Source organism: Lycium barbarum, chromosome 6 (assembly GCF_019175385.1).
Source record: "Lycium barbarum isolate Lr01 chromosome 6, ASM1917538v2, whole genome shotgun sequence".
Classification (NCBI taxonomy): Eukaryota; Viridiplantae; Streptophyta; class Magnoliopsida; order Solanales; family Solanaceae; genus Lycium; species Lycium barbarum.
This window is the reverse complement of record NC_083342.1, coordinates 112,454,658-112,469,135: the sequence shown is the minus strand read 5'-3', so window position 1 is coordinate 112,469,135 and position 14,478 is coordinate 112,454,658. Positions and strand designations below refer to the sequence as shown.

Below are 14,478 nucleotides of genomic sequence, written 5' to 3'. Positions count from 1 at the left end.
TCATACCTCTTTATGATTTAAAGGGACACATGTCCCACTAAATCACTTTGTTACACAAATAAGTGACTTTTCAAACATAAAGAAAATTATCACATTGAGCGTATGGGATAGGCTTTGGAAATAATTTACAAAGCCATCATCCTTTTTGGTTTGAACAAACAAAGGAGTCTATTATGACAAAAGAGTTCAAATCAAAGATGCCACATATCAATTTTAATAGTAAGGGAATTATTTCTCCAAGTACAGTTACAATGAAATACTGTGGTGTATACGAAAGACTTGCGACATCAACAAAAAAAAATTTGTGACAACAATCTTAAAAGTAGACAGTCACAAATTTCATTATAATACTGTGTATTGAAAATAACGGAACACACAATCAAGGCTCTAGATACCAATGTAATAATTAATCGTTAGGCGAGAACAACAATCGCGTACCTGTTAACATCGCAGCGGAAGAATCGCTGAACTCATCACCAAAATAATTGCCCCAAATCGAACTTCGATTCACTAGTAAACAAAATTTAATCCACAAACTAAATGTCCTCTCTCGTGTGTGTTAATGTGGAAGAACAAAGAGAAATAGAAATTCTCCCAGAGAAGAAAATAAACTTAGTTTCCTCTGAAGAAGAGAGAGAGCAGTGGCTTTCTTATAAATCATTTTTATTAACCATATGTGTTAACCTTCCTTATCCATTCTCTAACTTCTCTCATCTCTATCTCTTCTAAATGGGTGAGGTCGGTCCACATGGACGACCCGCAACTCAGATTCAAATATCCAGCATAGGTAATCTCGTTTTGAGTTTGCATTGTATTTGAACTCGGGAATGTTGCTTTTGATATAGTCGGTAAGAAGCTAAATTTCATTTCTAGCTTTAGCAAGTATATAAAACTGCCTAAACATACTAAGCTACGCTGAAAGGTAAAAATTATTTGTCAAATTCCATTAGAAAGATAAAGGAGCTAAATCTAGCTGTTAAAAGTTGCCTCGTATATTCTGTTATCCAAAAGCTTGTTTCTCCTACAAAAACCTTTAGGGCCTGTTTGGAAAGCCACCTGGTAATTGGATTTGGTGTAATTACTAGGGTAGTAATTACACAGCCTAGTAATTACACAGTAGTGTAATTGCAATGACCTGTTTGTTTGTCATAACGTAATTACAGTGCAATTACAAGCGTGCTGTTTGGTTGCACAAGGGTAATTACACAGTCAGTTTAATTAAAAATAAAATTTAATTATAAAAAAATTAAAATTAATATTTAAAAAATATTTCCTTTATAAATGATATTAAATTAGTTATTTAATAACACATTTTTTTCTTGAAAATATATTAATTAATAATCATATATTTGTAACTAATATTGTAAAAAATAATTGATATATATTTTTCAAATTAATATTTAATTTTAATTAATTATAAAACTTAAAAGAAGACTTTTTTTGTGAGAACGTCATGGATTGGATGTTTGACCAAAAAATAATATTAATAAATATAATGCCATAACATTATTCAAATGTTTGACATAAAAAATCCATCAAAAGTAAGTGAAAAATAAATAACATGCAATGTAAAAGCAAATAACTTAAAATTGGAAATATAGCCTAAATTCAAAATTCAAAATTCAAAAGTTCAATACAATACTCTTATGTCAATTTCCTACATTACATAAGTAAGTTCCAACATAACTTAAGTAAATAATTCAAAAGAAAGGAAAAATATAAGTCTATAACCTCGTTCACAACGAAATTCTACGTTAATAACGTCACTCGTTATATGTCAAGTTTGTTAATGATTCATTCTTTCCAATATTAAGGGGTGTAGTTTCAAATATTAGAATAATAACACGGTTATGCTAAATGAATAAAATAAAAAAATACGAGCAATTACATGAAACCACTAGAAGTAAAGGTTGGGAATGAGAAGAAAGAAAACAAAAAATAAATAATATAAAAAGAAAAATACATTTTAAAAAATAAAAATAATTAAAAAGTAAAAATAAAAAAGAAATAAAATAATAGAAATAAAAATAAATAAAAAATAGAAATTAAAAATAAATTAAAGTAAAAAAATAAATAAACTAAAAAGTAACTTCTGTAATTACAGGGTGTAATTACACCCAATTCTTAGCCTCCCCTTGAGAATTGGAGAGTGTAATTACACCCAATTCCTACCTAACTGTGTAATTACTTGGTCAAACAAACAGGTCAAACTGTGTAATTACACCCAATTCCAATTACCTGAGTGGCTTTCCAAACAGGCCCTTAAACTTACATAAAATATTATCCTTTGTAATTTTGTGATCTTAATTAAACATATCATGTCATTCATATAACAAAGTATCATTATGATAAAATCAAAATATTAAAATAATTTTTTTACTAAATATAAAAAGATAAATTATTTTAAAAAACATATTAAAAAAGCAAAACTAACACGCATAATATAAATGTAATAAATTTATTTATATTAGAAGAAGAGTAGTTAAACCAGTTGTTGTGGAATGTAGTTAGGTGTACAGATAATACAGCAAAAAAAGCCAGCATGAATACCAACCAGTCATAAGCCGCCACGTCAGAATTGGTAACGAGAACGTCTAGTATCGCGCCACACACATAATACGAGTACTCTGTAGTCTGTACTCAATAATGTTCTCATCCGTCTATATATATAGAAAGAACTCCATAGTCCACACACACAACATTCCTCCTCTTTTTCTTTCCATTTTTGTCAACAAAACATAAATACTTGAAAAATCTCTCACAGTTGGTGCGTGTTTTTGGTGTATTATAAGAACACATCACACTGTAATTGCGTGTGTTGAAAAAAATGGCGTCATCTAGGGATCCAATGGAGAAGATACGGTCACGTCAGAATTATCCGAATCACTGGCATACTGATCTTATGAGAGCTACTCAATTTGACCCTCTCTGTAAACTCTCGTTTTTTCTTGATTTTTTGTTTGTTTGTTTGTGGTGTAGTTTTTTATTTTTGACTTATAGAGTGATCTCTGTGGCTTTTGCAGTTTGCTGTTTCTCGCTTTGGTGGTGAGTGCTTGAGCTTCTGTTATGTTTGCAGTTTTGTACTTTATGGACTATGATTATGATTTATGATCTTTGAGTTTACTTCTGTAACTTTGTTTGTTTGTTGAATAATGTAGACACTGGGGACGGGTGATTGTTGTTATGATTGCATGTACATTAGAAAATTTTCATTTAATTAGGATGTTGAGTGAATGTGGTAATGAGAATTTCTTTTTGCTATAAGAAAGAAGCAGCTTCAGTCTAACGTTTTGAAAGTTAGTGTTAATTTTTAGTTCTTTACTTTTTTTAATGTGGAATTTAAGGTCAATTTTACTTAGACGCGGATCTAAGTTTTTAACTCATCACAAACAATGGTTTTGGACTTGGTGTGAATAGATGTTTTTAGTAAATTTTTGGCATATCTATGTGTCGAGCCAAAGGTGCCTTCGGTGTATATAGACTAGTTAGAAGTCGGATTTAAGATTTGAAGTTTATGGTTCCGAAACAACTTTAAGTTAATACTATAATAATAATTGGGTCCACCGTCATATATTTATAAATTTTTAGTAGATTTCTTAATATATATATATATATATATATATATATATATATATATAATTGGGCAAAAATTGCTCCGTTCACGTGAACTCGTAACCGACCCTCTGGATTCGCCATTGACTGTCTAGTGCTCTTGCTATATTGTTCTATAAGTAACTGGTGATTTTAAGCTGCAATGAACAGCAAGCCATTCCAAGTACTGATTGGTGCATCATTGAAAATTTTGTGTGTCCTTGTACTAAATAAGTGAGTAATTCCCAATTTCTGGTGGTTTATTGTCTGATTGAAATGCCTACTTGCGGCTTGAAAGCGGATAAAAATCTGTCTACAACACAGGAAGAGTCACTTAGGTCTGAGCATCCTAGTTACTTAATTCCTTCCTGCAAAATCGTAAGTCGTTTATTGTTCAACAAATGAGTTTGTTGCTTAGCAGATCTGGTGAAATTACTTTTCCATATCCCTGTTATCACTAATTAAAAGGAGGTATACTACTCAGAAACTTGGACTGTCCACAAAAATCTCCTTTCTTATCTGTTTTCCTCACAAAGTGGTGCTCTGAATTTTTCTTTTATTGATGGTACTACCGTGGGGTCCAGTCTCTATCCCATATTTTAAGAAAGGAAGATTTTTCTTCCTTTGATAAATTATACATTGGCAACAATTGTGGACTCGGCTAACAAGCCAATTTCTTTGTTCACATTTTCATGATGTAAGCGCTTACCTCATCATAATCGTGATGTAAGCGCTTACCTCACCATAGGAAATTCATTCCTATAAATAGACAGCTTATGGTTCATTTGTAACACACCAAAATCTCACACAATACATCTGAGTGAGAGCAAAGTGAGGTATTCCATAGACTGTAAGAAAATAGTCTGTGAAGAAAAATAGAGTGTGAGTGATATTGTAGTGAGGTGGGAAAAATCAAAAGAGTGTTTTTCTTTTTGAGTGTGTAGTGGTCTTTAGAGTATTTATACTCGTGACTACACAGTGTAAAATTCCTTACTATAGTGATATCAGCTGCTCCTCTTAGCCGTGGTTTTTCCCTTATTCAGAAGGGTTTCCACGTAAAATCTTGGTGTCATTATTGCTGCATTTTATTCTTGCTAATTTAACCATAACTTAGTGTTCCGCGTTTATTACTAATACCGTGAATATTATTTTTGCGGGTCTATTTTATTCCCAACAAGTGGTATCAGAGCCAAGGTTCTGTCTGAGTATGCTCTGTGGTTGCAGCACAGTCTGAACTTCCACATCAGAAAGGAATTACTTTGGTCTTCGAATAAAATAGTATTTGTATTTGTGATAAACAATGGAAGCCAACACTAGTAGAATGGTTACTTTGAGTGGCGTAGATTATGTCATTTGGAAGGGCAAAATGGAAGATTTGCTCTATGTCAAGAATTTTCATCAACCTGTCTTTGGAAATAAAAAGCCTGATAATAAATCAGATGAAGAGTGGAATTTGTTGCATCGGCAGGTTTGCGGCTTTATTAGACAGTGGGTTGACGATAATGTGTTGAACCATATTTCTGGAGAGACACATGCTCGGACCCTATGGGAGCATCTTGAAAGTTTGTATGCTCGAAAAACTGGTAACAACAAGATGTTTCTGATAAAGCAAATGCTGAGTTTAAAATACCACCATGGTTCCGCAATGACAGATCATCTGAATATTTTTCAGGGGATCATGAACCAGTTATCTGCTATGGGCATTAATTTTGATGAAGAAATTCAAGGCTTGTTTCTACTTGGTTCCCTACCAGATTCTTGGGAAATTATTAGAACTTCATTATCAAATTCTGCTCCGGATGGTGTGATCTCTATGGATCTTGCCAAGAGCAGTCTTTTAAATGAAGAGATGAGAAGAAAATCTCAAGGTTCCTCCTCATCAGATGTCTTAGTGACTGACACTAGGGGGAGAGGCAAGAATCGTGGTTCTCAAAATAGAGAACATCATAGAAGCAAATCCAGAAGTAGACTTAAAGATATTGATTGCTATCATTGCGGGAAAAAAGGGCACACAAAGAAGTTCTGCCGGATTTTGAAAAAGGAAAATAGAGATAAGGAGGAAAAGAAAGAAGATGGCAATCGTGTTGCCGCTGTCACTACAGAAGATCTTGTTACTGTCCTTGATGCGGATCTGATAAACATTGCTTGTGATGAGTCAAGCTGGGTTGTGGACAGTGGTGCCGCATCTCATGTGACATCAAGGAAGGAATTTTTCTCATCCTATACTCCGGGTGACTTTGGAACTTTGAGTATGGGTAATGAGACTATATCTAGGGTGGCTGATGTTGGAACGATTTGTTTGAAAACTAGTACTGGAACTAAACTAGTTTTAAACAATGTAAAGCATGCACCTGATGTTCGTTTGCACTTGATCTCTGTTGGTGTTTTGGATGATGAGGGATATGTCAGTACCAATGGTGCTGGAAAGTGGAAGCTCACTAAAGGTTCCATGATTGTGGCTCGTGGCGAAAAACGTCGTGGTCTATACTGGACTACGGCCTCTACCTGTGTTGATATGGTGAATGCAGTTGAGAGCAATAGCTCTTCAACGTTATGGCATAAGAGGCTTAGCCACATTAGCGAGAAAGGACTAAATGTTCTGGCCAAAAATAAATTATTGTCAAATTTCGAAAGTGCTAAATTAGAAAAGTGTGAGCACTGCTTGGCTGGAAAACAAAATAGAGTTTCTTTCAAGTCTCATCCTCCTTCAAGAAAGACAGAGTTGCTTGAGTTGGTGCATTCAGATATATGTGGTCCACTGAAGACAAGGACTTTGGGTGGTGCACTTTATTTTGCTACCTTTATTGATGATTGCTCAAGGAAACTTTGGGTCTACGTCTTAAAGACTAAAGACCAAGTGTTGGGTGTCTTTAAGCAGTTTCAGGCCTCAGTTGAAAGAGAAACTAGAAAGAAGCTGAAGTGTATTCGTACTGATAACGGTGGTGAATATTGTGGACCGTTTGACGAATACTGCAAGCAACAGGGTATCAGACACCAGAAGACTCCTCCTAAGACTCTCAGCTTAATGGTTTAGCAGAGAGGATGAACATGACCTTGATGGAAAGAGTCAGATGTTTGCTTTCTGAAGCAAAGTTGCCGAATTCCTTTTGGGGTGAGGCATTGTTGACCGTCGCACATGTTATTAATCTATCCCCTGCGGTTGCTTTGCAAAGTGATGTTCCAAACAGAGTCTGGTATGGCAAGAATGTTTCCTATGACCACTTAAAAGTGTTTGGTTGCAAAGCTTTTGTACATGTGCCTAAAGATGAGAGGTCAAAATTAACTGCCAAGACAAGGTAGTGCATCTTCATTGGTTATGGCCTTGATGAGTTTGGTTACAGGCTATATGATCCAACTGAGAAGAAGGTCGTGAGAAGCCGTGATGTTATCTTCATGGAGGATCAAACCATTGAAGATATTAACAAAGCGGAGAAGATAAAATCTTCAAGTTCTGAAGGTTTAGTTAATCTTGATCAAGTTCCTCATACAAATGTTGATGACGTTGGCGGGCTCGATGACGATGGTGATGCCCAGAATCATGTTCCAGATCAGCATGTTGATGATGATAACGATGCTGCTATTGATGAGGTAGATGCTCATACTCATGAAGTCGTGGATGAGTCAGATATTCCACTTAGAAGGTCTACTAGACAGTATGTTCCTTCTTCCCGTTATTCACCTAATGAGTATGTATTACTCACTGATGGGGGAGAACCTGAATGTTATGAGGAGGCCATGAAAGATGAGCACAAGGATCAATGGATTGAAGCTATGCAAGATGAGATGAAATCTCTGCGTGAGAACCATACTTATGAGTTGGTAAAATTTCCTAAGGGCATGAGAACTTTGAAAAACAAGTGGGTGTTCAAAGTTAAAGCCGAAGAACACAGCTTGAAGCCCAGATACAAAGCTAGATTGGTTGTTAAGGGATTTGGTCAAAGGAAAGGTATTGACTTTGACGAAATCTTTTCTCCTGTCGTGAAAATGTCCTCCATTCGAACAATTCTTGGTTTGACTGCTAGTCTTGATTTGGAGATCGAGCAGATGGATGTGAAGACTGCTTTTCTTCACGGTGACTTAGAAGAGGAGATTTATATGGAACAACCTGAGGGCTTCAAGGCAAAAGGTAAAGAAAATCTTGTATGCAAACTCAAGAAGAGTCTATATGGATTGAAGCAAGCTCCCAGACAGTGGTACAAGAAGTTTGAGTCTGTTATGGGGGAGCAAGGCTATAAGAAGACTTCTTCAGATCACTGTGTGTTTGTACAAAGATTTTCTGATGATGACTTTATCATCCTTCTGCTATATGTGGATGATATGTTGATTGTAGGCAAAAATGCTTCCAGGATTGACGAGTTGAAGAAACAATTGAGTAAGTCTTTTGCAATGAAAGACTTGGGTCATGCTAAGCAGATTTTGGGCATGCGAATTACTCGTTCGAGAGATGAAAATAAGCTTTATTTGTCGCAGAAAAAGTACATAGAACGTGTACTAGAGCGCTTCAATATGAAGAGTGCTAAGTGGGTTAGCACACCTCTTCCTGGTCATCTGAAATTGAGCAAAAAGATGTGTCCTACAACAACAGAGGAAAAAGAGAGAATGGCCAAGATTCCTTATTCCTCTGCCATCGGAAGTTTAATGTATGCAATGGTATGCACTCGACCAGATATTGCTCATGCAGTCGGTGTTGTTAGCAGATTTCTCGAAAATCCAGGGAAAGAGCATTGGGAAGCTGTGAAGTGGATACTCAGGTATCTAAGAGGAAGCTCAGATGAATGCTTGTGTTTTGGAGGATCAAATCCAATTTTGAAGGGCTATACAGATTCTGATATGGCAGGTGACCTTGATAACAGAAAATCCACTACTGGATATTTGTTTACTTTTTCAGGGGGAGCTATATCATGGCAGTCGAAGTTGCAGAAGTGTGTCGCACTGTCTACAACGGAAGCGGAGTATATTGCGGCTACTGAAGCTGGCAAAGAGATGATATGGCTCAAGAGATTCCTTCAAGAACTCGGATTGCAGCAAATGGAGTATGTTGTCTATTGTGACAGCCAGAGTGCAATAGACTTGAGCAAGAACTTCATGTACCATGCGAGAACAAAACACATCGATGTCAGATATCATTGGATTCGTGAGCAATTGGAAAGCGAATTGTTCCAAGTCAAGAAGATTCACACGAATGAAAATCCTACAGATATGCTAACCAAGGCGGTACCGAGAGACAAGTTCGAATCGTGCAAAGAACTTGTTGGCATGCACTCAAATTAGAAGCCAGTGTACCCTCCTTCAGGTGAATGGGACTGGAGGGGGAGATTTGTGGGGTTCAGTCCCCTATCCCATATTTTAAGAAAAGAAGATTTTTCTTCCTTTGACAAATTATACATTGGCAACAATTGTGGACTTGGCTAACAAGCCAATTTCTTTGTTCACATTTTCATGATGTAAGCGCTTACCTCATCATAATCGTGATGTAAGCGCTTACCTCACCATAGGAAATTCATTCCTATAAATAGGCAGCTTATGGTTCATTTGTAACACACCAAAATCTCACACAATACATCTGAGTGAGAGCAAAGTGAGGTATTCCATAGACTGTAAGAAAATAGTCTGTGAAGAAAAATAGAGTGTGAGTGATATTGTAGTGAGGTGGGAAAAATCAAAAGAGTGTTTTTCTTTTTGAGTGTGTAGTGGTCTTTAGAGTATTTATACTCGTGACTACACAGTGTAAAATTCCTTACTATATTGATATCAGCTGCTCCTCTTGGCCGTGGTTTTTCCCTTATTCAGAAGGGTTTCCACGTAAAATCTTGGTGTCATTATTGCTGCATTTTATTCTTGCTAATTTAACCATAACTTAGTGTTCCGCGTTTATTACTAATACCGTGAATATTATTTTTGCGGGTCTATTTTATTCCCAACAACTACTATTCGAAATTGATTATTTCTTTACCTTTGAATGTTAAAGCGCCCCATGTGCATCATACCTCCTCCGCAAACGAGCTCTATACAATGATATGTCTAGGTAATTGTCCTGTTTTTATGTCTGTATACAAGTTGCTGCATCTTGAAGTATCTATATCACTTAAAAGACTCTTCCTTTTATAGATATAAGTGTTGTGGAGGCTATATGCCTTGTAGCGGCAGCTGTGGAGAAAGCCGTTGTCCCGAATTCTGTCTTTGCACGGAGGTCTGGTGTTATTCTGTTGATCCTACAAATTTTTTGTCAGTTTCATGATTAAATAATATATCTTTTTATTTTCAGGCAGATCTTTAAATACTTCTTTTCTGAAAACCTCAGAGTCCGTATCTTTATTTTCTCCAAAAAGAATAATATAAAAAATTAAAAAAAATATTTCTCCTAATTTGTTTCTCAAATATGCTTTTGTTGTCAGGTTTTTCTTTGCTTTGGGAATTCTGTTGCTTCAACACGCTTTATGTTGCAAGATGAGTTCAATCTGCAGACAACACAATGCGATAACTGCATAATAGTAATTTCAACTCTTCTCCATCTCCCTCCCACTTCTCTTTGCTTGTAACATGCTCATCTTTTAATCCCAGGATTTAAGTTATAGTGTAAAGATTTTTTACATGATATATTAGTGTAGTTTCACATATTATTGCATGTATGTTATCGTTTTTATCAGGTTTTCAACTAATACTTACTTATTATAGAGATTTATCGAGAATTACCTCATAAGCGACCTGATCAAGGGCGGAACTACACTATACCTGAACATCCTTCGTGGAAAAATTATGTTGGGTCTATAGGTCAAATTTTGTAATTTTGGGATATATACTAGAAATTGAATGCCCTTGGAACATCCAAATGGCGTGGCTCAATGGCAAACTGGGTTCAATTTCGGTCTCATTTCGCGGGTCCGATTCCAACTAAAGCATTTTTGTTCATATTTTGCTTTTAACACACGCTTCTGATACTTATACTATTTTATTTCGTCAAATAGGATTCAACTTTCAAGTCAAAGGCAAATGTATTATATGGCCAATAGCCCAATACCTTCTTTACGTCATTTTTCTCTTTAAGTATTTTTGTAAACTATTAGTCTTAAATTATAATAACAAAGGTAAGTTTATATTTGTGATTTAGTTCAATACAAACTCTAATTATAATAAAGCTGGTCGTGATTTCATTAATATATATTACTATTAATTTTTATATGTATATACTTGAAAGTATCTCAACTATTAATAAAAAAATATTTTTAAATTTATTAATGTTTTTCCCTCACGCGAAACGCTAATAGTTTTAGTAATTTTATTTAAAAATAAAGTCCGTTTCATTTGATTTTTTACTTTCAAAGTTTGTTTAAAATCTCATCGACTCCACCGGTCAAACACAATCGCGATAGTTTCCTCGTTCGTTCCTCTCTATTTCTCTTTTTATTCTCTTTTGTTACATTCCAACTTTTTTGTTTTACCTGTGTTTGGTTAATTTTTTTATTAAACTTCCTTGAGTGATTTTCTCTGCTCAACTATAATTTTTAGAAAAAACAAAAATACATTTCGTATTTAGTGATGGATTATGTTTTGAGGATAAACTAGCATTCAAAATGGTAAAGCTAAAATATTATGTAGTTCGATTCAAATTTTTTGGTGCACCCATTCATTAAAAAAATAATTTACTGTATAAGTTTGAACACCCTTAGCTAGATTCCTAGCTCCGTCACTGGACATGATTATATAAATATCTTTTTACCGTCGATCCATAGAACTTAAACTCTTTATCTAACTTACATTGCCTCGGTTTGCAGGGATTCATGTTTTGCCTACAGCAGTTAGCATGTATCTGCAACATTATAGCTTGTCTCACAGGAAGTGAAGAAGTTCAAGATGCTGCTCAGCTTCTGAACTGTTTATCGGACCTTGTTTACTGCACGTAAGACACTTGGTTTTAAGTAGCAAAAAACATTTCTTATGCCTAGTTGTATTTTGATCTTCATTTACTTTTATCTTCTGTCTGCAGGGTTTGCAGCTGTATGCAGGTATGTAATAACTTGAACGCATTCTTCATCTGGGAAATCATTTTGCATGAATTATAGTTCCACTGAAATAGTCAAATCATCATACCTTTGCTAAAGAAAAAGAAATTCCATTGAAATAGTCAATTAGCTTACCAAGCAAAAAAAAAAAAAAAGGTATTTTTTATACTGCGATGCCCCAATTCATATAATTGCAATTTTTTCTTTAAACAATGAAAGCTCCTGTGTTCGCGAGAAAACATAGGAGGTAACTCCATACTGGCTGTAACTTATTGGGAAAAACCTCTATTCAGTCTCCATCCAAAGGATTCATAATCTATATCCATTCAGCTCACTCAGACCCTATTCAGAGGATTCATCATAATTATACTGCAACCTTCTTCTCCATCAACCTAAGGACGAAACTCACACAGGTGGAGTTGTCATACAACTTATCAGAATCCTTTTTTCCTTCAGGAGAAGTCTGATCATGCCTATTGCTGGAACTAATTATGCTTGTATAACAGTCATAACTTTCAGAAACTTGTGTCTGTGAAACAGTGTTTTAAAAGACGGGGGCGTGAGGCGGGGCATTTTACTTAGTACTGGGCGAGGCGTAATTAAATTTTTAATTTATACGGTAGTAAAATAGTATAATAACACAAAAATTATAAAAAATATATATTAATAGTTTAAAAAAAATTAAAAACATGATTAAAGAAACTCGTAGAAAACAAAACTTCTAACATGATTTTACAAGAATAAATAATGCAATAATTTAAAAGTTATTATGAGATGCAAACCAACTCTAACATCTTAATTTTCAAACAATAAAAGAATCATAATTTCTTAAAGCATACTCCTATCATATTATGCAATTTACCTCCCTACAAGAAAATAATCAATAAACTTTATCATATTATAATTAAAACATCATTCCCTCATGAATTAAAAAATTACTTTCAAATAGCAAAATATTAAACCATGAATTTTGAGACATAGGACAAAAACATGAAGACAAATGACAATTGAAGATGTAAAATTCGGCCATGTATTTTTAAAAGAAATGTTAAGTGATATTCACCCTCACAGTGTCCTCACATAGTAAGTATGCAATACTACGGTTTGTTATTCTCAATCGTCTTATTTCTCTAGATGAAGAAAATTATTAAGCATCATTCATATAGCAAAGAAGTATGAGATGCAATACTACGGTTTGTTATTCTCAATCGTCTTATTTCTATAGATGAAGAAAATTATTAAGCATTATTCATATAACAAAGAATTATGAGGGTCAATAATGTTAACTGAGGAATTTGATACATAATTTATGTAAGAACTCCTAGGCGAGCCCCGATCGTTGGACGTTAGGCGTGTTCAAGGCGTACAGTCGGGCGTTGCATAAGCCTCACATAATTAAGCCCCCGTTTTGCCAGTGCCCCGCCCGGGGGCGAGCCCCGAGGGAAGTCCCAGAACTGCCTTTTAAAACGTACTCCATGATGAAATGAGACTTTCAGATTACATGGTTCATTTTCCTTTTTTTTGCACTAGCATAATCTAGCTTTCACTCACTTTAATCTTGTTTTTCATAATTCTATTCAGACACAGCATAAGGTTGAAATGGATAAAAGAGATGGAAAATTTGGACCACGGCCAATGGCAGTGCCACCAGTTCAACAAATGTCTCGGCTAGATCAGCCCACTCCCCAGTCAGTGGGATATCCACCTGCACAAGCTCAAGGTTATCCACCAATGCAGCAACCTCATGGGTACCCACCATCACAACAGCAACCTCAGGGTTACCCACCACCTCAGCAGCAGCCTCAGGGTTACCAACCACCACAGCAGCAGCCTTATGAATATCCACCAGCCAATTATCCCCCTTCTGTTTATCCTGAATGAGTTGGAACTTTCTTTTTCTGGCAGCAAAATCCATTGATCTCTGCTTGAATTTACAGTTAGTACAGTACTTTTAGACTATTCTTCGCTTTTTACCTTGTAAAAAAGTATGGCAGTTCAGATAATAATTGAGTCGTGTTGTCAGGGGCGGAGCCAATGTATTGATTACGGGTTCAGCCGAACCCAGTAACTTCGGCCCAGACGTTATATTTGTCTTAAGAAAATTATTGAATATGTACAAATTATTAATCTAGAACTCAGTAAATTTATGTATTACTGCTATCACATGCATTCATAACAAATGTAGCAACGGTAACAAATTTACTCTTTGAAAGCATATTTTGTAAGTTACTTGTAATAGAAGAGTTATATCACTTGACTGTATCAATCTCGTGAAGGAAATTTATCAAAGCAACCATTAACATATGAATAAAGTATTGTCTAGTATCCAATTCTTTGTAAGTTTATGATTATCATATGTAGTGTTCGAGACTAATTACAAACACTTTATCCTTTTTTTTTATATCTTAATTGCCCTGTCCATGTTGACTTTAGCGAGTCCACAAAGAGGAGTAGACCCATCGACGTTATTTGTACTCATATTAACATGTGATATACTCTTAATAGTTCATGTCTAAATTAGGAATTAAACTTCCAATCATTTTGAACATCAATATTCATTTATTATTTTGAGAAGGAATGGATTCATAACTTATTTTCACTGTCTTGGAATAGATATATTATGTTAATTTTTTTTTTTGTCAAGGATTTAATTGAAAGATGAATGAGATTGAAGAATCTAATTTAATCAATCACACATTAATCCCAAAGTAGTAACTAGTAGTGATACGTTATATTGAACTTTTTGTATCCATTATGTTCTATTCAAGTCAGCCCCTTAAGAAATAACTTACAAGGGATCGTTTGACATTCGAGATGAAATAAACAAGGCTATTCATGAGATTATTTTATGACGCCTTTTATATAAGATAGTAATCCCACCATTTTA

General features: G+C 34.9%; 1 protein-coding gene across 1 annotated transcript; it reads left to right on the top strand.

The window, feature by feature from the left end:
• Positions 1 to 2,663: 2,663 nt before the first annotated feature.
• LOC132645554 (uncharacterized) lies at positions 2,664 to 13,736 on the top strand. Its single transcript, XM_060362578.1, has 8 exons — positions 2,664 to 2,930; positions 3,024 to 3,045; positions 9,560 to 9,616; positions 9,700 to 9,781; positions 9,987 to 10,082; positions 11,364 to 11,488; positions 11,576 to 11,594; positions 13,173 to 13,736. The coding sequence occupies exons 1-8, from the start codon at positions 2,828 to 2,830 to the stop codon at positions 13,470 to 13,472; spliced, it is 804 nt and encodes a 267-aa protein (XP_060218561.1). The 5' UTR covers positions 2,664 to 2,827; the 3' UTR covers positions 13,473 to 13,736.
• The last annotated feature ends 742 nt before the right edge of the window (positions 13,737 to 14,478 follow it).

Bases quoted from the DNA above. Each gene is read 5' to 3' on its own strand.
- LOC132645554 (XM_060362578.1), top strand. From the start codon at position 2,828: ATGGCGTCATCTAGGGATCCAATGGAGAAGATACGGTCACGTCAGAAT. The intron at 3,046-9,559 runs GTGAGTGCTTGA...TGAATGTTAAAG, and splicing joins TGCTGTTTCTCGCTTTGGTG to CGCCCCATGTGCATCATACC. The intron at 10,083-11,363 runs GTAATTTCAACT...CTCGGTTTGCAG, and splicing joins AATGCGATAACTGCATAATA to GGATTCATGTTTTGCCTACA.